This window comes from Plecotus auritus (genome assembly GCF_963455305.1).
Source record: "Plecotus auritus genome assembly, chromosome: 2".
Classification (NCBI taxonomy): Eukaryota; Metazoa; Chordata; class Mammalia; order Chiroptera; family Vespertilionidae; genus Plecotus; species Plecotus auritus.
In genome coordinates, this window is record NC_137771.1 from 65238286 (window position 1) to 65263622 (window position 25337).

Sequence of the window (25337 nt, forward strand, 5' to 3'; positions counted from 1 at the left end):
AGTCAGAGGTAAGGAGGCAGGTAGTTAGGGTCTCGTGGATAATTTTACAACTTTATATTTATTCTGGGGAGGGGGATTTGAGATCTCGGAACAGGAGTGACATGATAGAATATTGGCTGCTATGGTTGAGCGCAGATTGTTAGAGGAGTTAGAAGGCTGTTGCAGTAATATAAGTGAGAGCTGATGGTGACTTAGTGGTAGAGATGATGAGGTAATTTCTGAAGGTAGATCAATAGGATTTCCTCTTGGATTAGATGAGAGTGAGAGGGGATTAGTAAAAGAGAAGAGTTGAGGATGAATCGATGACTCTTATCTTGAGCAACTGAAAGTAGTTGGTATTCAACTGAACTTAGAAAGGAGAAGCAAGTTTGGACCATGGAGGTGGGGGATCTTAGGAATTCTGTTTTAGATATGTTACATTTGAGAGCCAAATAGACACTTGAGTGAAGATGTGGAATAGACAGTTGGAAATTTGAGATGAGTTGAGAGAAGAATTCCAAGCTGGAAACACAAATGTGGAAATCATTGGCATGGAACAGAATGAGGTCACTAAGACAGTTGCAGAAAATAAAAAATGTCCTAGTGCTACGCTTTGAAGTAGTCACTTCAATAGGTTGGAGAGATGAGAGAAAACTGGCAAAGGAAAGTCAGAAGACCAGCCCAAGATCTAGGACAGTGGTTGGCAAACTCATTAGCCAACAGAGCGGCAAACCGCGGCTCGCAAGCCACATGTGGCTCGCAAGCTGCAGTTTGCTGACCACTGATCTAGAAGGAACACCAGGAAAATTATACCCAGCAAAAAAAAAAAAAAAAAGTGCATCAACGAAGAGGGAGTGTTGGCAGTGTTAAAAGCTGAAGGGTAAATACTTGAAATAATTGATTTTGGACTTATCAACATGGGAGGTCCTTGGAAAGAACACTTCCTGTGGAGTGGCAGGCAGCCCGGTTGGAACAGATATAAGAGAGAATGGGAGGAGCAGAATCAGAAACAAGATGAACTACTCCGTTAAGGTCTTTTGCTATATAAAGAGAAGCAGAAAATGAAGAAGTAACTGGGGAGGGGGATGGGTTGATATTTTGTCTTTTTAGAAAGGAGGGAAAAACATACTGATGAGAATGACAGCATAGAGACTGGGAAATCGATGATGTACAAGGAAAGGGAGAAGCATGGTGCGAGCTGTGCCCGTAAGTAAGCAAGTGGGCAGCATGTGGTAGGCATATGGAGGAGTAGGACTTAGATAATAGCGTAAATAATAAATCCTCCACAACAGAAAAAGCAGGGCGTGTGGGCACTGATGCTGGTCGGTAGATAAATGAAGTAGGAGTTTGTGGAATTTTTACTTTTTTCCTATTGTTCTTATGAAATAGGAAAGGAGGTCACCAGCTGAGAGTGGGGGTGAGGCAGGGGAGTTAGAGGTTTTGGAAGAGAAGAAAACATGAAATTATCATTTATAAGATGGGGGTAGTGAATGGTCTAGAAAAATGTGGAAAGGTTGCTGGGTACCATTAAGAGCTCATTGAGGTTAAGGATAGTTGACGTGGGTATAAATGAAGATTTACTGCAAATCTTCTCCCATTCCTCCCCTCCACCCCCCGAAGTTAAATGTCTATTCGGATGACTTATACAAAGCTGATACTAACAATGGCATACACAGGGAAAAAGTTTACCTTGGCTTGGATTTCCATTTTCAGAATTGATCCAATGATTGTCAATAAGTCACTACTAATAATCATAATGTACCATCCATTGACAAATTCCATTCGATCAGAAACAGAAACCTCCTTCTTATAATGGAGGAGGAAAAAATTGACAAATTCCTTTAGGGGAAAGAGGGGAGGCACAGTGAGTTTCTCTGTTGATCAAAATGGCTGTAATATTCCTAGAAAGCAACAACCCCTACCTGTTGAAGTTGAATTCCTTTAATCACAGATCGAACACACAGGATTAACGAAGTCAGGCACATCAGGATAACAAAGCCATCAAAGATCATCATGTAATGAGTGTTTCTCTGAACTGGAAGGAAAAGGATTACCTGTTTTTGCAGTGGGACATTAATACAGTGACAGCTACTTTTTTTTTTTTTTTACTTTTCATTTTTAGCCTCGCTTATTTTAACTACTGTGTTACACACCACAGTATAGATGTAAAACATGACAAAGGACAATCAGATTGTAATCTTTTCTTCCCTACTGGAAACAATTCTTCAAGTCCTCTTTGTACTTGGGGGGATTGTAAGTATTTTTTTTAGTAAGGAGTGGACTGAGAAAGGCAGATGGAGAAGACAGGAAAAGTCATTTCAATTATTAATTATTTATGTATTACCTGGAACATCAGGTAACTACAATGAATTGACCTACTTGCAGAGAATTAGAGACTCGGAAGTAGTACAATTCTTTCATTTGATGCTCCACATATCCATGAGACCAGTAATTTAATAACCATTTTGAAAACTAGTAAAATGTATCAGTTACCTGATCCAGAAACATGCCAGTCTTTACATTCTCTGATGGAAATGTCATTATCTAAACTTATCTTAATTCTTCCGCTATGGGCTTTATTGTCAAATGTTATCTGCAAAGAAAAAGAAAAAGGATCAAAAACATACCTATAGTTTTTGAAGCCAAGATACCTCCATGCATTAATTAGGAAACAATTCTTTTGGTGCGAGAGGAGACCCAGTGTCTCATTCCTGCCTTATTGCTAACTCTGTTCAACCTTGGTAAGTTCACTTTATTTCTCTGTAAAATGAAAAGTTTGAACTATATATTCTACAGAGAACTTTCAGTCTCTAAAATCTTATGCTGCTAGGACAGTATTCCAACCATGGAAACGTCTAAAACCAGAGAACTTCCCCACCTTCCCATTCTAAGTTCCTCTAGATGTCCCCTTGATATGAGCAAGGGCTGGTACAAAGCTTCCAGTTATGAGATAAATAAGCCATGGAGATGTAGTGTACAGCACAGGAAATGTAGTTAATAATATTGCAATAACTTTGCACGGTGACAGATGGTTACTAGGCTTAGTGTGGTGATCACCTCTTAGGGTCCATGAATGTTGAGTCACTATGTTTTGCACACCTGAAACTAACATTACGTGCCAACTACACTTTAATAATTTTTTAAAAGCTCATAAAATTGTGCTTTTCCCCACCTTCCAGTAGTTCCTCAGCTAGGAATAGATTTTTAGCACTGTTACAATTCTTCCTAACACAAGAGGTCATTTTTCTGTCTTGAAACATTTTAAGTGAAACGTTTTAAATTTTCTTTCTGGATCTAGATTTCTTAGTCATTCTAGAACCATATGTACTGCCAAGAATGTGCCCCCAGGGAATCAACAGCCACTTCTTGCCTCAAGGATTACTATTCAGGACACAGCACAGAGCCGGACAAAGCCACGCCAGAACACCTTCCATAGCCCTTCTCTGTTTCCCCTCTGGCTTCCTCCACTTTCCCCATGAAGAGACCATCAGTCTTTTTGTTGCTGTTGTTTTTAAGTTCCTTCTCACTCAAGTTCTTTTAAAAATCTGTCATTTAGCCAAAACCGGTTTGGCTCAGTGGATAGAGCGTCAGCCTGCGGACTGAAAGGTCCCAGGTTCGATTCCGGTCAAGGGCATGTGACTTGGTTGCGGGCACATCCCCAGTAGGAGGTGTGCAAGAGGCAGCTGATCGATGTTTCTCTCTCATCGATGTTTCTGACTATCTATCACTCTTCCTTCTTCTCTGTAAAAAATCAATAAAATATATTTTTAGAAAAAAAAATCTGTCATTTAAAAATCTGTCATTTAAATGATTTTTTAAAAAAATATATTTTTATTGATTTCAGAGAAGAATGGAGAGCGATAGAAAAATCAATGATGAGAGAGAATCATTGATTGCCTGCCTCCTACATGCCCCCTCCTGGGGATTCAGACAGCAACCTGGACATGTATCCTGAGCAGGAATTGAACTGTGACCTCCTGGTTTAGAGGTCACCGCTCAAGCACTGAGCCATGCCAGCCGGGCCATTTAACTGAGTTTTATTGCACCTTCTTCATGTGGGGTAATCAGATATCACTTCAAATATAAGATGTCAAATAAACATATTTGACAAAGTCTGGTCACTTTGTCTCCTCACGTTGGATTGTAAGCTTCTTTCCTTGACAAGCAACTCGGGCCATTGTCAGTGTCTGTCCATCTCCATGGCTGCTGGGGGACCCAGCCCACAACTTCACACAAGGAAGATGCTCAGAATTACTTGAATGAGTTCCCCTTGCAAAAGGGAAACCATGTTTTCCCACAAAAGAGCCTCAGGGTCTTAGCAACAGTAGGTGCTCACTAAATATCTGTTGAGTAAATACATTTTGGTTTCATGTCAATCACATCTCAGTAAGGTTTAGAAGAATCTGAATTCTTTAAACAAAGAAGAAAAATTACTAGATGGGATTCACAACATATTAGATACTACAGGGGAAAATATTAGTGGATTTGAAGACATAGCAATAGAAATTAATGAAACACAGAAGAAAAAAGACTGAAAAATGAAACAAAAAAAGAGAGAGCATTAATGAGCTGTGGGACAACTTCAAGTGCCAAAATACACATGTAATTAGAATCTCTGAACAGTGAGTGGGGGGAGAGACAGAAAAATATTTGAAGAACTAATGCAGAGTAAATGTCAAATATAATGAAAATTATAAACCCACAGAACCAAAATGTTCAATAATGCCATACATAAGAAATATAAAGAAAACAACACCAAGGAGTGTCAGTATCAAATTGTTAAAACCTGATATAAAGATAAAAATTTAGAAACAGCCGGGGTGAGGCGGGGGTGGGGGGGGGTGGGGTGGTGGGGAAATACATCCCATAAGGAAGAACAAAGATGGAGATGACAGCAGATTTCTCATCAGAAACAATGCCAGCTAGAAGAGCAACGTCTTTAAAGTACAGAGGGGGTAAAACAACCTAGAATTCTATATCCACTGAAACTTCCTTTTAAGAATGAGGGTGAAGCCCTGACTGGTTAGCTCAGTTGGTTAGAGCATTATCCCAATATGTCAAGGTTGCAGGTTCAAGCCCCAGTCAGGGCACATACAAGAATCAACCAATGAATGCATAAATAAGTGGGACAACAAGTCTCTCTCTCTCTCTCTCTCTCTCTCTCTCTCTCTCTCTCTCTTCCTTTCTCTAAAAATCATCAATCAATAAATACATTTAAAAATTAATAGTTAAAAATAAATAAAAAATAAATAAAAATAAAGGTAAAATTCTTTTTCAGACCTAGAAAAGCTGAGAGAATTCACCACCAGCAGGCCTGCACTATAAGAAATGTTAAAAGAGGACCTTCAGGCAGAAGGAAAATGATGTCAGATGGAAACCTGGAGTTACACAAAGGAATGAAGCACACTGGAAATGGTAACTACGTGGGCAAATATAAATACTGTTTTCTTATTATTTAATTCGCTTCAAAAGATAATTGACTATTTAAAGCAAAAATGAGGGGAAACCAAGATGGCGGCATAAGGTATACACCTGTACGTGCTGCCTCTCACAACCACACCAAAACTACAACTAAATGACAAAATGTCTATCACCCAGAACCATGGGAAAGCTGGTTGAGTAGAAGTTCTACAACTAGAAGGAAAGAGAAAAGAGCATTGAGACATGCACAAGCATGGAAAAGCTGAGGTATGCAGGCGCACGAATCGGGCTGGTGCACTGTTTCTTTCAACCCGAAGGAAGACATAGCTCCCCGTTAGTCTGAACTCCAGTTTCTGGCGAGACTCTGGGGACCCAGACCCCTACGGGGAGAAGCTGGACTGTCTGCCATTGAGTCGGAAAGTAAGGGTGGCTTTCTTGCAGAGCTGCACACAGGAATCACTGTTTACTGCGCTGGGGCACGGGACGCGGGGACTTGGAGACACGGGGACTTGGAAACACGGAGACGCAGAGGCAGCTGACTGGCAGCCATAGCTGTTTGCCACGCCCTAGTGACTCCCTGAGACCCCGCCCCGTCCAATTTACAAACCCATCCAAACTGTGCGCAGTGGCTTTTACATATAAATGGCCTGCCCTATCGCAGCTTAACCTAACAAACTGCAGCTCTGGTCAGACCAGGAGAAATCTGCAGACCTCACTGTAGCTCCTGCTGGGTGGCCTCAGACCGTAGCTGACCTGCACACCATTGGAGATCCAGAAGCCAGTGTACCTAGTGGTCAGTGTGAGATGACACCAGATTTCAACTTCTCACCTCCATAAGTGACACATTCAAGGGGCAGACTCAGTGAGCACCAAAGTCCCACTGAAACAAGTCCTGCCCCATAAGGGTGTCTCCAGCACAGCAGTTCTTCCATTATAGACACCGCGGGTCCTCACAGCCAATTGGCCTGGAGGTCAATTCCTCCCAGTATACCAACAGCAATCAAGGCTTAACTACAACAAGACTGTGCACTCAGCCTACAAAGGGGTGCACCAAGAGTATCCATCTCAGGTGATTGGGGAGGCTGAACCACTGGGCCCTATAGTTCACCTACCACACAAAGCCACTCCATCAACACAAGGAAGCAGCCAAAATGCGGAGACAAAGAAACATGTCACAAATGAAAGAAATGGAGGAAAGAAAACTACTGGACATAGAGTTCAAAACCACATTTATAAGGTTACTCAAGAATCTGCTAAAAACCTCTGAGGAACTTAGTGAGACCTTTAAAGATCTTAATGAGAATGCCAAAAAAAAATGGAAAAGGACCAGTCAGAAATTACGCATACACCGTCTGAAATAAAGAATATACAGAAATTCAACAGTAGATCAAAGGACCCCAAGAATCAAACCGAAGATTTGAAACATGAGGAAACAAAAAACACCCAACCAGAAAAACAAACAAAAAAAAAGAATCCAGAAATATGAAGATAGCGTAAGGAGCCTCTGGGACAACTTTAAGCATACAAACATCTGAATTATAGGGGTGCCAGAAGAAGAGAGAGAGCAAAATATTGAAAACTTATTAGAAGAAATAATGACAGAATACTTTCCCTACCTGGTGAAAGAAATAGACTTACAAGTTCAGGAAGCGCAGAGAACCCCAAACAAGAGGAATCCAAAGAGGACCACACCAAGACACATCATAATTAAAATGCCAAGAGCAAAAGACAAAGAGAGAATCTTGAAAGCTGCAAGAGAAAAACAGTTAGTTACCTACAGGGAGTACCCATACGACTGTCAGCTGATTTCTCAACAGAAACTATGTAGGCCAGAAGGGAGTGGCAAGAAATATACAAAGTGATGAACAGCAAGAACCTGCAACCAAGATTACTCTACCCAGCAAAGCTATCATTCAGAATTGAAGGTCAGATAAAGAGCTTCACAGACAAGAAAAAGCTAAAGGAGTTCAGCACCACCAAACCAGTATTATATGAAATGCTGAAGGGTATTCTTTAAGAGGAGGAAGAAGAAGAAAAAGGTAAAGATAAAAATTATGAACAACAAAATGACAACAAATACATACCTATCAACAAGTGAATCTAAAAATCAAGTGAATAAAAAATCTGATGAACAGAATAAACTGATGAATATAATAGAATCATGGGCATAGAAAGGGAGTGGACTGACAATTCTTGGGGGTAAGGGGGTGTGAGGGGTGCAGGAAGAGATTGGACAAAAATCTTACACCTATGGATGAAGACAGTGGCGGGGGGTAAGGGCATGGGGTGGGGTGGGGAATCAGGTGGAGGGGAGATATGGGGGGAGAAAAGAGGAACATATGTAATAATCTGAACAATAAAGATTTATTAGAAAAAAAGATTAAAAAGTAAAGCAAAAATGATAAGAATACATCAAGTATGTGATAACACATCTGGAAAGTAACAATAACATAAAGGCCAAGATTAGAGAAATGGAAATACAGGGATGGGCACAAGTAGGCTTATAGCTGTAAGTACACAAAACATAGAGTTTATGTTTGTATTATTATTATTATATTATTTATTACTAGAGGCCCGGTGCACAAAATTTGTGCATGGGGAGGGAGGGTCCCCTCTGCCCAGCCTGCACCTTCTCCAATCCAGGACCTCTCGGACATCCCTCTCACAATCCGGGACTGCTGGCTCCTAACTGCTTGCCTGCCTGCCTACCTGATTGCCCCTAACTGCCCCCCCCCCACACCAGCCTGATCACCCCTAACCACCACTGACTGCTGGTCTGATTGCCCCCAACTGCCTGCCCCTGCTGCTGGCCTGGTCGCCCCTAACTGCCCCCCTCACCAATCTGGTCGCCCCACACAGCCTGCTGATCAGTCCTTTGGTTGTCCCTCACTAACCACCCTGCCGGCCTGGTTGTCCCATGCAGCTGATGTGTGGTTGTTACTGTTACTCTTTGGTTGTCCCGTCTGGGTGTGAGGGCCTTGGCTTTTTATATATATTAGGATTATTATAACCTACTTTTGCCCACCCCTGTATATTGTTGTTAGGTTCTATTTTTAAAAATATATTCTTATTGATTTTAGAGAGAGGAAGGCAGAGGGAGAGAGAGATAGAAAGATCGATGAGAGAGAAACATCTATTGGTTGCCTCCTGCACACCACCTCCTGGGGATCAGGCTGCAACCTGATTCCAGGCATATGCCCCGACCTGGAATCCAACTATGACCTCCTGGTTCATGGGTTGATGCTCAACCACTGAGCAGTGCTGGCCAGGCAGTGATTAGATTCTTATACTATTCATGTAGTGGTATATCATCTGAATGTAGAGTGTAATAAGTGAAATTATGTGCATTATACACTCTAAAATAATACAACGGAGTTATAGCTAATAAGCTAACAAATGAGATATTTCATAATGATAAAAAAGTCAGTTCAATTGAATGGAAGAATCCTAGATATTTATACACCTAATAAAGAGCTTCAACCGAGAAAGACAAGTATCACATGATCTCATTTATACGTGGAATCTAATGAACAAAATAAAGTGACAAACAAAATAGACCCAGAGACATTGAAGGATGCAACAGACTGACATATTTCAGAGAGAAGTGGGGAGAGGTGGGGAAGAGATTAGCCAAAGAACTTATATGTATATAAGCATAACCTTTGGACACAGATAATAAAGAATGCAGTGAAGTCATGGGGAGGGGGCAGGAGCAGAGCGGAGGGGCTCAATGGGGGGAAATGGGGAACAGCTGTAATACTTTCAACAATCAAGATAAATTTTTAAAAAAGAGCTTCAAAATACATGATGCAAGAATTTATGAATGAATCCTAATGTACTACTTTTACATTATAAATCCATCCGAGCACACACAGAAAAAGGTTTAATAAATAGCTGTTGAATGAATAGATATATATACCAGATTCTTAGGTAGGTCCTTTATATATGTTATCTTCTATCTTGACAACAACTTTGTCCAGTAGGTAGGCATTAATTTCGTTTAACAAATGAGAAAACTGAAGCTCAAACCAATTTAGTATTTTCTCTAAAGTTGCATAGTTACTAACTGGTGAGCTGGAATTAAAATCTAACTTGTCTGACTGCAAAGTCCCTGCATTTTACATCAGGTGCATGCTGCCTCAGTTCATGTTTAACTATGACAATGAAGTTGCCCTAATGGTTTTTATTATTAAACTACCGTGTAAGATGTAAGTTCTACCACAGTTCTATGAGGTGCACTGTTAAATCCATAACGCACAGGCATAGCTTGTGGTGATTCTACAATAATGGTGAAAATATAACATCTGCATGTGGCTAATAGGTCAAGATGCTTTTACCACAATATTGAGTCATTTAAAAAGATTGCCTTTTACAAGTGTTTCATTGACTCATTCAACAAATATTTGAGACACCTACTATGTTCTTTGAGAAATGAAAGGATTAATAAAATGATTCCTGCCTTCAAGGAGCTTTCAATCTAGCAGAGTTGATGATAGACACCTAGAAAACCCTAATACAAAGAAGAAGGTGGTAAGACCATAAACAAAGAAGAACGTGGTAAGACCATAGAAACACAAAAGCAAAATAAAAATCTGAGAGTTCAAAGCACAGAATGTATTTCTTTTTTTAAAAAAAAATATTTTTATTGATTTCAGAGAGGAAGGGAGAAGGAGAGAAACAGAAATATCAATGATGAGAGAGAAGCATTGATGGGCTGCCTCCTGCACACACCCTTACCAGGAATCAAGCCCACAACCGGGGCATGTACCCTGACCAGGAACTGTGATTTTCTGGTTCATAGGTTGACACTCAACCACTGAGCCACACCAGCCAGGCCAGAATGTATTTCTAAATGAAGAATCACAAAAGGGTCCATGAAGAAGGTGTCACTTGAGCTAAGCCTTGAAGACATAAAAATTCTGAAAGTTTCATTTCTCAATGTTAAGGAAGAAAGAGAAGACAAGACAGTGAATAACTCAATTTTTGAAAAATCAAGTAATATTGAAAATTCATAACTTGATTAATATTAGGATCAAAACTTGTAGGTTAATTCAAAATAGTCTTACAGTATTACTGCTTTTTCTTATCAAATGTTATAAATAACTAGTGGCCCAGTGCACAGATTCCTGCACATTGAAAGGAAATTAATTGGAAGGTGGCAGGCAGGGAGGGGAGGGGTGGGACTGGGTGGGACTGGGTGAGATGGGCAGGACACACCCTGGAGCCAACCTCCCACAGTCCCTCACTGGCCAGCCACACCTGGGATGGTGCCACAGCTTGAAGGGCATCTATAGAGTGAGCAGGGTCCCTTTGGCAGGTGGGGTCCATCGGCCTGGCCTGCGGGGACCAGACTGAAACCAGCTCTCCGACATCCCCCGAGGGGTCCCAGAGTGTGAGAGGGCACTCTGCAAAGTTGATGGCATTCAGCAGCTCCTGCATTGAGTATCTGCCCCCTGGTGGTCAGTGCGCATCATACCTACCGGCCCATTGCACAGTCAGTCAGATGGTCACTTAGCCTTTTATATATACTAGAGGCCTGGTGCACAAAATTCATGCATGGGGGGGGGTGTGTGGGAGAGGAGTCCCAATCCGGACATCCCTCTTGCAATGTGGGACTGCTGGCTCCTAACCGCTCACCTGCCTGCCTGCCTTATTGCCCCTAACCACCTGCCTGCCAGCCTGATCGCCCCTAACTGCTCTCCCCTGTGACCTGATCACCCCAAACTGCTCTCCCCTGCCTGCCTGATCACCCTTAACCACTCTTCCTGCCTGCCTGATCGCCCCTAACTGCTCTCCCCTGCCAGCCTGATCACCCCAAACCACTCTGCCTGCCTGCCTGATTGCCCCTAACTGCTATCCCCTGCCAGCCTGATCACCCTTAACCACTCTCCCCTGTGGCCTAATCTCCCCGAACCCCTCTGCCTGCCTGTCTGATCGCCTTCCCTCTGAGATTCCGCACTCTGTTCCATGCATCCATGTCCCTGGATCCACTCTGTACATCAGTTTATTTTGTTACTTAGATTCTACATATGAGTGAGATCATGTGATATTTACCTTTTTCTGACTGACCTATTTCACTTAGCATGATACTCTCTAGGTCCCTCCATGCTGTGAGAACTTGATTTCTTACAGCCAATTATTTGAGTACTCAGGAAATAGCCTTTGATACAGACTACTGCTGAAATAACAGAAATTTGTATCAGATTTATACAACAAGGCAAGTTGTATAAAACGCTTTCCTGCATATGACCAGCCAGCATTGGGTTACTGACTCTGATCCTCGTGAGGTGACAGACTCACATGAGAGGCGTCTTGTGCTCTCTAGAGAGCATTAATAGCTCCATTTACAACTGAGTGTGGAGAACATGGAAGTGATAGGGTGGGCTGAAGGGGGAGAAACTCACCAGAGCATTCAGAGGCAGCACAAGGAAGGTACTGTGAGCAATAACCCAAAGGTTACAAACATTCATTCATGGCGAGGAAACTCAGTTAGCAAGAACCCTTGACAAGGACTTAAGCACACAGCCACGGACTGCTAGACGCTGAACCTACAAAATCTTCTCCTTTTGTATTTGAACACCTACCCTGTGCCAGACACTTGCCTTGGTACTAAAGACACAACAATGAACAAGACAAGGTCCCTGCCCTCATAGAACTTAGGTTGAAGTACAAAAGAAAGCTAATGAACAAGTAAACAAGTTATTGTAACAAAATAGAGCTAGCTGTTTCAATGCCCCCCTTAGGCACATTCAAGCCGAAACATCCTATATATTTGATCTTGCCTTAATGCAAGTAGAGGAAACATATAACTAGATAAAACACTTTTCTCCAGATTGGAACCAAATCAGCCCAGCCCATTCTTACAGTCAGAGTGAAGTCGTAACAATCAGGGAGCTCGTGATGACGAATAGTCTGCAGATTAATGGCCTTCAGTTTAAACGTCAGCTCCACTGTTAGGAGTCTAGAAAACAGAAGAGATTTCAGCACAGTGAAAACACCCTCACAAACATAAGTCACTCTCCCACCTGCCTCCCTCACCTGTGAAAGTCCAGTGTTAAGTTGAGTTTATTTTCTTCTGGTGTTCCAATGTAAAAAGTTTCATCTGGCTCCACGGAGAAACATTCTGCCACAGACAGAAACAAAACATAATATTGTGGCCAAAATAAATAAAACTACATCTTGGAAAGATAATATATATATTCAAAACTAAATATTCAGATTCTAGTACTTTTCTGAATTAAGATTTTAAAGGCTAGACATCTATACCGGCCTCTTGGTTACAATGACTCATTTGTTTTTAATGCATAAGTGGCTACATTTCTGCAGTGGGTGGGAGTGGAAAGAGTTCTGAAGACTATCTCATTAGTCTCCTATAGAATGCTATCTTCCCTCCTGGCCTTTAAAGGTCCTAAACTTGGAGACCTCCCTCTTTTTTTTTTTTTTTTTTTCCTTCACTGTATCTAAACAGGTTTGAAGCACTTGCAGTGTCAAAGAAAAAATTTTCTAAGCATAAAGGATCTACTTTTTAAATGTTATGTGTTGACTATTTTTCCTCAATAAGCATTTTTAAAGGAAAATAGCATCTTAGAAGGTTTTAACTAATCAGTATTATACTATTTTACTATTCCTCTAAAAAAAAAAAGTCCCAATCACTATTGATGAAAGCATTCAAATATGTTTTATTCTTTTTATTAAATGACAGAGGTGACATTGATGAATAAGATTAATACCTATTTTTTTAACATTTAGTCCTGAGCTAATGTTTCAGGTACAACTTGCAAATAACACTTTGCTACTAAGAATAAGCTGTGCTCTTCCAAATTCTGGTTCTCATCCCTACCCCAGCCTACCTCCCCTTCACCCCCGTGGATACTGAATAGTGAGACGCTAGTAAGGGGAGGGAGCTGGACACACACCAAGACTTTGCAAGCATAATTTCTTGTAAGGAAAGTATCTGCCTATTTAATTAGCTTATCCAGCATGAGAGGCAGTGGAATATAGTGCTTAAGAGCCCAGACAGCCTGGGTCAGATTGCAGCTCTGCCTCTTATTAGCTCCACCTTGGGCAGATCACTTAACTCTCTGTGCCATACTGTAGTCTTCTATAAAAATGGTAATAATAATAAACCTTGGGATAGTATCTAACTGACACACAACTTTTACATGGTTTATCAGATGACCTATTAGCACAGACCAAATCAACGTTTTCAGAGATGCAAGTACTGATTTAAAATATAAATCAAGGAATGAAAAGTGGAAGTTCCAGCTTATAGAAGAGCATTACCAGTTTCAATTTTGGGATCAATGTCAAAGGTATCATTCCCAGGACAGATGTTTCCTTGCTTGTAGAAGTACTGACAGATCGCCATACCAGACTGCTCCGCGCCCTTATCCTCATAAGCATGATTCCCGATTGAGATGTTGCGTAGCTGCAAGTACTTCAACCAAAAAGAGAAACAGAAAGTGGGAATGCCAGCCAGGGCAGAAGTGAAGCCATGATTCCGCCCCCTCCCTGCCTTTGAAACTGGCAGGTCCCACCTCTGCTCTGCGTGGAGACCCCCCCACTGACACGCAGAGTAAGTGGCATGGACTGTGCCCCCAGGCAGCAGAGGGGCTAAGAGCACTTGAGAACTTTTCTGAGCTCAGGTGTCAAATCCATGACCTCAGGTAAATCACAAACTCTTCTGAGCTTCTGGTTCCTTATCTGCAAAATTAAAGGCGTAAACCGCATAATCTTCTTTCCTCCTTTAAAGAACTATGTTCGGGGAATTGGCTTTTACATTGAGTGTGGATACAAATTTATTTTATCTTAGACCTACATCTTGTATGGTCAGAGTTTTGCTTCACTACTGCAATACAGAAAGGGGATATAATTGTTCCAGGCTAATCAGCAAAACTTTTTAATTAAAAAAATATATATTTTTAATATCTATCTTCATAAGAATATAGCTTAGTCATTTTCATAACAATATTCCCCTGTCCTGGTGAATCCTCTAAAACAAAATGTGACTTTTACAAATGAGAATCACATGGTATCTTGGAATAAGTGTCCACTGAAACCTCTTAGTGGATTTCTGTGGATGAAAAACACAAAACGAAGGGTTTCAGAGCTTATTTTGAATGATGTCGCATGGCACAACTAGTGATACAAAGATAAGGATATGGTATCTGTCTCTTGGAATTAATAATTTAGTGGGATAGACACAGGTAAATAATTCTACTAAAGGATGCGTGTGAAACATGCTGTGATCATTGAAGGGAATCATTGATAATACGGGCCCATGGAATTGATTCTGAGCTGGCCTTGTGGAGGAGCATGTTACCAAATCCGATACTTAGTTCCCAGTTCTCAGTGCTTCCTGCCTGGTTGTCAGTCCTCACCTAACTTAACTTCTCCATGGTGCTTGATGCAGGTGAGTGCTTTCCCCTTCATGGGATACTTTCTTCACTTGTCTTCTGGGACCCAGGCTGCTCCTTCTCAGTCTCCTGAGCTGAACCTTCTCTTCCCAGCCTCTGCATCTCAAGGTACCTTGCATTCAGTCTTCAACCTCTTTAACCATATTCTCTCCATGGGTGATATCAGCCAGTCCCATGCTTTATATACCATCTATATGCTGATGACATCCAAATTTATATCTCCAGCCCTGCCCTCTCCACTAAATTCCATATACAAGTGCGTAGCAATCTACCTATGGTGTCTAAGAGAAATCTTAGTCATAGATGGACAAACAGCTAAAATTGTCTCTTTCTACAATACTTTTCTTCTCCATAAACAACTCCATAAGTCAATCACTTTCCAGGCAAGACTTGGAAATGATCCTTTAGTCTTCTGCTCTCATACTCCATTTCTAATCCATCAGAAAATCATGCATTACCTTCCGATTATATCCCAAACCTGACCACTTCTCATTACCTTCACTGCTATCACCCTGGACTACTTCTCCATCATGTCCCACCTGGAAACCTGACTTTCCTGCTTCCAATCTGGACTCTCACCACAGTCTCGTCTTCGTAAAGAAATCATAGGACTGTTACAAATATTTCCTTACTACAATCACAAAGAGTAAGTGATTTAAGACACGTAAAACCCTTAGAATAGTGACACCTAAGACATGAACCTTTTTGAGACTCTGTTCCTTCTCCCTGGAAGCTTCTTCCTTAAGATCATCACGGCTGCCTCACCACTCTTTGGTCTACTCTCTGCTCACCTGTATCACCTTCTCAGAAAAGCCTTCCCTGACCACCTCCACCCTTTCACTCTGCCTGCTTCTTTTGTTTGTTTTACCTTAAACGAATAACCAACTGACCGATGATTTGTTTATGTATTTATGTATTTATTGCTGATCTCTTCCTATTAGAATATGACCTCCTTGACTTAGTCTATATGTTCACTACTATACTTATGAACCAAAAACAGTATCTGATACATAACAGACGCTACAATTTTGAGGGAATACATGTTAGCCTTTGCTGGTGTACATTAGAGTCCCTCCCTCCTTCCACGGCTTCCTGTCTCTCTCAGAGGAAACTTCATGGCTCCTTTCCTGGCCCAGTCACACTTGCCTCCTTTGCCTTTTCCTGAAACTTACTCAGTGTTTTCTGGCCTGCAGGGCCTTGGCTGTTGCTACCCGTTCAGCCTGAAATATTCTTCCTCACACTTTAAGTCCTCAGAGAGGCCTTTTCTAACCGCCCTGTACTATTAATGCCTTTTTACTTCATAGCACTCATCACTATATAAAATCAAATAATTTGGTTAAACTTGTTTTAAAGCCCTCTTTTCCATTAGAATGTAAATTTCACAGGGCTAGGAATTTATCAAGTCCACTGCACTAACCCCAGTACTTAGAACAGTATTAGGCCCAGAATAGGTGTCAAACAAATGGTGAGGTAAAATATTATTATAATGCTGCAGTGGCTCTTCACTTCCTAGAGCTAATCTATGCACAGTAAACCATTAGGATAATATGTGTGATTAGGGCATTGAGATTGGGAAAATGAGAAATCTATGATAATAGAAGTAGCATAAATTATTAAATAGCATTATGTCCTAAATATAAGGGGAAATAGTGTAATGCTGGAGATATTCCATTTTGAGATTTTTTTTTTCCAAATTTTTATTAAGGTATTATATTTTATTTTCTACTCAAGGAAATAGTGTGTTAATTAAGTCTTTCTAAAGCTACTCTGAGCCAAATTGGCAGTTTTATAAGGGGGATAGGAGAGAAGGGAGGGCATAAGAGATAAAAAGTCCTTTATATGAAGGGGAAGGTAAAAGATATTGAGGGTGGTGATCTATTTCAGGCACATCATGAGAAGTCAGGGTTCTTTGGAAAAGACAATAATGCTAGGAAAACAGAAGGCAGCAGGAAAAGAGGAAGAACAAATAGGAGATAGACTAACTCCATAAAAGAAGCTATAGGCTTGAGTCTGCAGGAGCTGAGCAGGGCTGTTGAGGACAGGACATTGTGGATGTCACTCATTACTCTGGGGACTGCCCAAATGTAAGGGGCAGATGAAAGAAAGGAACCCAGTAAAGATGACCCACAAGTGGTTGAGAAAAGCCAAGATATCATTTAAAACAAAATAACTAGTGTTCTGACATTCAAATATATAAGCATATATAATAAACAAAAGTGATGTTATAACAGCATTGGATCAGAATGAGCCTAGAGATGGTCTACTTATGGATATCTGGGGGCTAATCCCTTTGGGATAACTAATTAGTCGTGGAAATACCTTTAAGAGCCAAGAAGCCACCATCCCATCTGTCAGTTCCCCTCGGGGACTATCATCTCAACTATCAGGATATCTCCTTACAACAAACAAAGCTCCCTCTTTAACACCAGTCCATACTGTCCCTTTTCAGTTATCTGGAGCCATGTAGAATGACTGACCTCATTCACCACAAATCTCTAGTTATTCATGAAAATTATGATCAAGATATTTTTATCTTTAGCTAAAAATGCCTGATAATTGCTTGGAAGATGGAAAGCAATCATTTGCCCAAGGTAACCCACCCCAATTATTATTTTCTACTTACATATTAGAGTAAGGAATCTACATGCAGTTCTATAAAGAATGTAGAAATCTGATAGAATGACCTGAATGCCAAATAGTACTGTATTTTTATAAATATACTTTTATTGATTTCAGAGAGGAAGGAAGAGGGAGAGATAGAAACATCAATCATGAGAGGGAATCATTGATTGGCTGTGTCCTACACGCCCCACACTGAGGATTAAGCCCACAATCCAGGCATGTGCCCTGACTGGGAATTGAACCATGACCTCCTGGTTCATAGGTCAACACTCAAACACTGAGCCATGCCGGCCCCGGGCCAAGTAGCACTGTATTTTTTAAACTAAGTTTAAGTCTACTAATTAAGGAAAATACATTTTAGGAGGAATTTTAATGAACTGTTCACTTCTTGCCTCTATCCCCCCTGCCCAAAAAACCCACAAAACAAAACAACTACCAATTTGGATCAAAGTAGCTTTAGAGAAACTTAATAAGCTTAAAACAAAAATCTCAAAACTGAATATTTCCAGCATTGAGCCATGATTGCATTATAACAATTGTTTGAAGGAGAGTTGTAATAATTTTGAAACTCAGCCAGGTTGGAAATACTGACTTCAAGAACACTTTCAGCCCTGGCCCGTTTGGCTCAGTGGGTAGAGCATCGGCCTGCAGACCGAAGGGTCCCGGGTTCGATTCTGGTCAAGGACAAGTACCTGACCAGACCCTGGTGGGGGCTCATGCAGGAGGAAAACAATCCATGTGTTTCTCTCACATCAATCCATCTTTCTCTCTCTCTAATATTCAATGGAAAAATATCCTCAGGGGAGGATTTTTTTTTTTTAAAAAAAAAAGAACACTGTCAATGATACTACCAAATAATAGATTTAGAATCTTAAGAAAGAACTACTTATAGCAAAAACAAATTGATTACAAACGCAGAATAGGAATTTGACTCATCTAGATGAAAAACAAGCTTACTTCTTTGGCAGTTAATCCATGTCACAATAAGATCATTGTCATGCATGACATAAAGGCCTTACTTATATTTTACGAGAACTTTCAGGTCTTGGTTGCTATATACACTCTGCAAAGTGAATATTCTCATTAAGTATTAAGGGCCTCTGAAACTATAAGCTCTGAGGACTTAATGACTACTTACAACCGGCATCGTGGTTAATAATTTTAAACCTTTGAGGCTCTCATACAAGCCTGAGTTCTGATTCTTTTAATTCAGTCTTTCAAGTTTCTGTCACTGTGTTACTGACCAAAAACTCTTCTCAGTTTATAATTTTGTAAAAGTTTGTTGGCAGTATTTTAAAAACATTTTAAAAATTATTTTATACATGTCATTTATACATTACAGAAATATTAACCCTTCTCCATTGGAATGTCAGTTTTTATTACATACATTGCTAACTGTTTTTCAGTCTATTCTTTCTCCCAAGTAAAGAATGCACATGCACCCCTGAGAGGGAAAAACCAAGTAAATTCCATTAAAGTATCTATGCATTTAAAAAAAAAAAAAAAAACATGCTTGATTTACCTGGTTCACTGCAAAGATGATCTGACTGTATACATCACTCTGTGTGTAAACTGCATACGTGTCATCCGCTTGGTCCACATATTCTTTTAGGAAGAGGTGTTTGAATGCTATTGTGTTATCTTCCTTGAAAGCTACCACCATCTGGTTACTTAGCCCAAAATAGACCAGCTTAAGGGGAAAAAAGGAAAAAGTTAGAGGGTAAAAAAAACATCAAAATAAAGGTCTCCATATAATGACCAATTTATCTATTCAAGATTCAGTGTCTAATTAATCCTGAATAGGTTCCATGGAAATTAATCTTTGGTAGCTATGAATTAGTTTGTCCTTAAAGATAAAGGTAGGTTTCTAGTTCTAAGGTAAAAGGAAGTGGTTTTGCATCTTTTCAACATTTTTTTCAATGTCTTATCTCATTTATGGCATTGCTCCCATCAAAAGCTTCAGGAGTTCAGGTAAGTCCTTCAGGAGTTCTTCAGCTGTTCAGAGCAGCAAGGTCACTTTTTGGCTACAAAATAGGGAGGCTCACTTAAAGAAAGAATGATAGAAACCCTGAAGTATGTGCAGAACTTGGGCAAAGGACATGTGAGGAGCTAAGCAGGTAGCCCAGAATTTAGCACTTTGGAAGGACATAATTCAAGTAGAGGAACAATAAGAAAAAATATTAGCAAAAGAAATGGTGCAGGGGCCTGAACAGCAAGTAGAAGAGTGTGATACTGAATTCTGTAGGACATCAAGAAGGTCTTGAAGAAGGTTTATCATATAATGTAAGAAATAACTTAAATAAGTCTAAGTCCTACAATCAAACTATATTTCTAGGTCTAATTACCAAAACTGCGACAATAAGACCCAATATAAAAATATTCTTTCAACTTATCTCTAAATTAAAGTATATTAATATAACATATCCTTAATGTTCATGCAGGATTGACCCACATGAAACCAGGTGTTCACATGCAAAAAAAAAAAAAAAAAGGTTGTTTTCCTGAACTGATGTCATGGTAACATAAAGTCTGTCAATCATATCCAAAACCTTACTTTACTCCAAGTCTCTTTCACCTTCTCTTCCCTCCAAAACCACCTCAATCTATCTCTAGTTCATACACCACACACACACACACACACACACACACACACACACACACGCATGCACGCACGCACGCACGCACGCACACGTGCGTCATAAAGGCCTTACTTATTTTTTAAGTAAACTTTCTAAAGTATGTGCAAGTAGTTTAGAACATACATTCTGACTTCGATCCCAGAATGAAGCAGGATGTATTGTAGATGGAAAAGGGAGGAACACTGAGCACCCATGTGCCATTACTCTATTCCAGCAACTTTCCTCACTCTAATCCCACAGTATAGTTCCTAATGTACCTATTTTACAAGATGAGTACATACAGGCTCAGAGAAGCTAAATAATTTTTCCAAGTCCTATTACCCAAAAGTGTATAGTTAAAATTGGAGCCATTTAACAGACTAAATCTAAGCTGCACAACCCAGGTTCTGACTGGGAAAAATAGAGTAGACAAGTCTTTTCCCCTTCCTTCTCCCTTTATAAATGTATGCCCCATACCCTACACATGTCATCTCTCTCCACCTAACTCAACCCCATCACTGAAGAGCCTCTTTCAGCTCAAAGTCCTACTTAAATCCCAATAAGATGGCAGTTTGATATTCCAGGGATTTCACATCTTTTGAAGCTGATGGCCAAAAAGCCTCCAGAGAATTAGCAAACACATTCTTACCAATTCATTCAAATACATGAGGACCTCCACGTGCCAGGACTGAGCTAGGTACTGAGGATACAATGAGAAGGCAACAGTCCTTGTCCTTACTGGCCTAGAGGCAGACAGGAGGCTGAGACAGAACTGCTATAATTCAGAGACTGAGCCAGGAAGTGGGGAAGAGGAAACCTTTAGTAAGGTACCTTTCATTGTACACATCTTTTTTTTGTTACCGAGACACAACATCTCCAACTTAACAGAAATACCACCTTCTTTTCCCTGAAGAAGGAATCTGTTACCAAGTCACCCTTATTGATCAATTACAAAGTTGTCTTTATGTAATATTTGCTTGATTGCTCAGATATAAATTAAGGAAACATCTCAATTGAGAAACCTGAGTTCTTTTCAAAAGCTTACCTAAATACCTTTCACAAGTTTATTACTAAGGAGCCTAACATTTTAAACCATTGGTCAATTCTTCTCTTGACCTCTCTAGGAAACACAGGAAGGTTAGATAAGCTTCATAAAAGATTAAGGAATAATTAAGATCATAAATCTTAGAGGGAATAAATATGAGTTTGAATTTCAGTTCTGCTCTTTGTCTCCTGTCTATGATAGGCTATTTTACCTCACTAAGCCTCAGTGTTCTAGTCTGTGAAGTGGGAATACCACCCTCTCTGATTTGTTTCAAGAACTGAACATGATGATGCCTATACAATGTTTAGCCCAAAACACAGTACTTTCAAGTAGAAAGTATTTATGTTCAACCATTTACTTTTAAAGAGAAATCGTTACTCTCACCAATGGAAAAACATATGCAAGAATTTTACCAACTTCATATGACTGTAGAAATCCCCTTAGCTTCTAACAATCTTAAGCATTTGTTCTCAATAACCAGTTAAGATTAGTGACTTCAGGGTTTAAGATATTTTTCTCCTTGAATATGAGTTATTTAGTGACAGGTTGTTGGGTTGTTTTTTGTTGTTGTTGTTTTTTCACCAAAAAGAGAAAGTACTAATAAAACATCTCTTTCCCCTATTAAAATCTACTTTTATTTCTGCCTATTTGCTTTTAATGAAAGATAATTGCTCTCAGCAGCAGAAAAACATTGCTACACAAGAGTAAATCACAGTATAAATAAAGAATCACAAAATTTTGTTTTCCCCCCAAAAATGTTAAGAAAGACCAAGGAAATGAGATTCTTAACATCTCCTAAAATGCAGTGTCATATTTCACTCACCACCTATGCTACTCCTTTTTAGTTAACCCCGATTCTTCCATTGCAGGACTCCCATGATCACAAAGAATCCAAGCACTTGCCTTACAGAAACCCTTGAAGTGTCTGAAGAGACATTCCCAGGAAACTAACTAGGAAGGAAAAGGGTCTTCTGATTGGACAACAGCTAGCTCCAAGGTGGATTCAGAAACCTCTCCACTGGAAGCCAAATATTAAAATTGTCTTTTCCTGAAAACTAATCGGATTATGTGGCTGAAATGATAACTTTAAAAAAGATGAAAAGGAAAAAGGAAAGAAAAAAAACCCCAAGTCTTCTTTCACAAATATTTAAGAGAGAAGGGTTTAAGATTTCATGTATCCTTATTTATTGTTCTCCATTATGCATGCCGTTCAACGTTATAAAAACCACTGGCTGGTTTGGTTCAATGGATAGAGCATTGGCCTGTGGACTGAGGGGTCCTGGGTTCAATTCCGGTCAGGAGCGCATGTCTGGGTTGCAGGCTCAATCCCCATTGGGGGTGTAGGGGGCATGTTTGAGGAAGCTGATCAATGATTCTCTCTCTCTCCTTTCCTCTCTGAAATCAATAAAAATATATTTAAAAATAACAAAAACCACTAGCCATGGGCCTCTTTGTTATTAAAAGAGGCTTTTAACAAACCTCTGACCTGAGGTGCTCACCTGGATAGTCACCATTGCAAGTTTTATAATTTGTATGACAAGTTTCCATGGTTTTCTGCCTCGAGCCCAGAATTTCTCACAAGGATTCATGAAAAAAAATTTGAGTTTTCGCCTCATCTGGTCTTCTAATAGAAGCTCCTCGGAGGGAGATGTATTCTGGTTAAACGTGCAGCCATTTTCCTCCTGCTGAGAGCTACAGCTATTTGTAACAACCTCAGGATTTGCCATCTCTAGAGGGAAAAAACAAACAAACAAAACTGTTTCCATTCTGTAAGTAAAGACACAAGTTTATGTTCTTTGCTATTGCAGGACAGTTGAAGGAGTCTCAACAGAAGATCTGGTTTCAGATAAGCACAATTGTTGTAAACTGCACTTTAGATGTTTACAGACTCAATTCCAATGTTACATGTCATTTTTCCTTTTTGTTTCCATTATTAAAGGATTTTTTTACTCAGTTAAATTTACAAAACTCAGGGACTACATTTAGAAAAATGTTATATGTACTTACACATATATGGTATGTATAGGCTTTCTGTCTCGTTCAGTGGCAGATATAGAGCATGGATTGTGAGCTGAAAGCCAGGTCAGGGCTTCAGAGGGTAGATGGACCTTGAAATTATATGCAAACATTTTTTATATATGTGGATATGGCCACTTTTCTTCTGGAGAGACTTAAAGAGTTATCAGATTATCAAAATAGATTCAAACCACTGAGCTCTGTTTGGGTTTTAATCCTGGTTCTACAACTTGACACTTTTGTGACATGAGCCTCTCGGAGCCTCAGTTTTCCCTTCTGCAAAATGAGAACAGGAGGTGCTGTCATGTGATTGTATTGAGCCTTACAAGTAAAAATGCAACCAAAGCCCTTGCATGGGCCTCACACTAAGCAAGCAGCCTCACTCTCCCCACAGACCCAGCCGTTTCCTAAAACTGCCCACAAGGTTCTTAGTGGCCCTGTGAGCCTCAGGGGACTTGACTGTCCTACAACGGGAACACAGAAGCTCAATTTAAGTCCAAATCCCAGTCAGCCATGTCACTTGTATTTGCTTTTTATTGGAGACTTGATATTTCTGTAGCACATTTTACTTTTCAGAGTACTTCATAGCTATTATTTCGTTTGTACCGTTGAAAAGGATAGGGCTGGTTTTACTGTCTTTATAGTCAGCTTTTCCAAAGTGACCAAGAAATCACTCCAGAAGCTGGGACCTATCTTGGACTTTTCCCTCAGACTAATATGGATATTCTGGAAACCTGTTCAAAATAAAATACCCCCAAACCACCAGGGAGAGTCCTTCCATATAAAAGGATGGCTCTGTTTGATGTTTTTCCAATAACTTGTACTCAGAAATCAAAGGGGAATTCAAATTATACATATTAATACAATATGTGACAAGTCACTGTTTAGGCACCACACTGTTTTTCAAGCCTGGAATCCCATTTTTGGTTCTGATTCAGACATTCGTAGCAAACACAGCATCTCCAAACAATAGATATTTGTTATAAAAACTAGGCATGGGATACGTTTTTAAACTCTTAAAAACATATATAATAAGGATATTGCTGAATCAATAACATAAAATATATTTATAATAGCATACAAACCCCTTCAAAATGAAATAATTATGATAGGACTCATTAAAGTGTGGCTTGTGTGTATGTTAAAATGCCTTTCAAAGTATGAGTACAATAGCTCTTTGGTAAAGACATAAAGGAGAGAAAAAAGTTTACCAATACCTCTCGATTCCAATAATTACAGGCTGTTGTTGTTGCTTGTGATTAAGCCCCTAGGATTTTCACTCAAGAACACATTATTTTTTTCTTCAAAAAAGGTATGGTACTTTTAATCAGCATTTTAAAAGACTTTACTTATTATGGGGCTTAAAATGAAGATGATTTTACGTTGCTCAAAACTCATATGAACACCAACATAATGAAGCTCTTAATAATAAACCATGTTGGTGAATTACAGATTTGAGGTCACATTAAGCCCTTTCTATTTTGATATAGGGAAAATTAAACTTTAAACAAACTAGCCACAGGCCATGTAACAGTAACCCATAGGAACTAAAGAGAAAATGAGCCAACCCCAATTAATTTATTCAGCACATCGCACCTAGTTGTCCGGGGAACCAGATAGTACATGTACAAGGACTGACCGCTAAACTTGCTGCAAACGTTAGCTTTGCCGCATCACAGATGCCCTTCGGAGCAGCGTGCACTGCAACCTGTCCAGACCCCTGGCCGCGGAAGGAGGGCAAGCCACAACCCTCCTCACCCCCGCCCCAGAGCGCCCAGCGGGAGGCGGGGTGGGCGGAGCTGCGGGTCCCCAGGGTGGTTATCTCGAGGTATTATTGGAATCTACAAACTGACACACAGAGGTTATTTATTTAGGGCGATGAAAGACTTAAGTGGATTGAGCTGCAGAAAATTAGAGAGAACTGTGGAATATGTGCAAATAGCAAAAGCCTCACAGTTGGTGACCAAGTAACGCAACCTCATTTCTTCAGAAGCGCGTTGTACTTCATCAGACACAGAACTTCGGTCTCTTTCCCGTTCTTTTTCTTTCTTCATCTTTTTACCTTTTCTCGACGAGCGCTCAGGCTAACTTTATTGGGCTGGTACATCGTTCCCGGAAGGGCGTGAAGGCCACAGCGATCATCCGAGAGCTGAGCCCGCAGCAGCCGCGCCTCCCGGCCGGGCCATGCGCCCTGAGCCCCTAGACGACCCGAGCCCGGCT

The 25337-nt window shown here is 40.2% G+C and overlaps 1 protein-coding gene across 1 annotated transcript in view; it reads right to left on the reverse strand.

Annotated features, from left to right (window-relative positions):
• Positions 1-25337, reverse strand: part of MCOLN3 (mucolipin TRP cation channel 3) — a 34136-nt gene that overhangs the window by 7943 nt on the left and 856 nt on the right. Inside the window, exons 2-9 of the mRNA XM_080655499.1 lie at positions 22601-22830; positions 18961-19128; positions 13684-13837; positions 12439-12523; positions 12265-12361; positions 2473-2572; positions 1902-2014; positions 1669-1818 (exon numbers count right to left, since the gene is read on the reverse strand). Coding sequence (XP_080511625.1) covers positions 1669-1818; positions 1902-2014; positions 2473-2572; positions 12265-12361; positions 12439-12523; positions 13684-13837; positions 18961-19128; positions 22601-22828 — 1095 coding nt within the window. The 5' untranslated portion in view covers positions 22829-22830. The remainder of the gene's footprint in view (positions 1-1668; positions 1819-1901; positions 2015-2472; positions 2573-12264; positions 12362-12438; positions 12524-13683; positions 13838-18960; positions 19129-22600; positions 22831-25337) is intronic.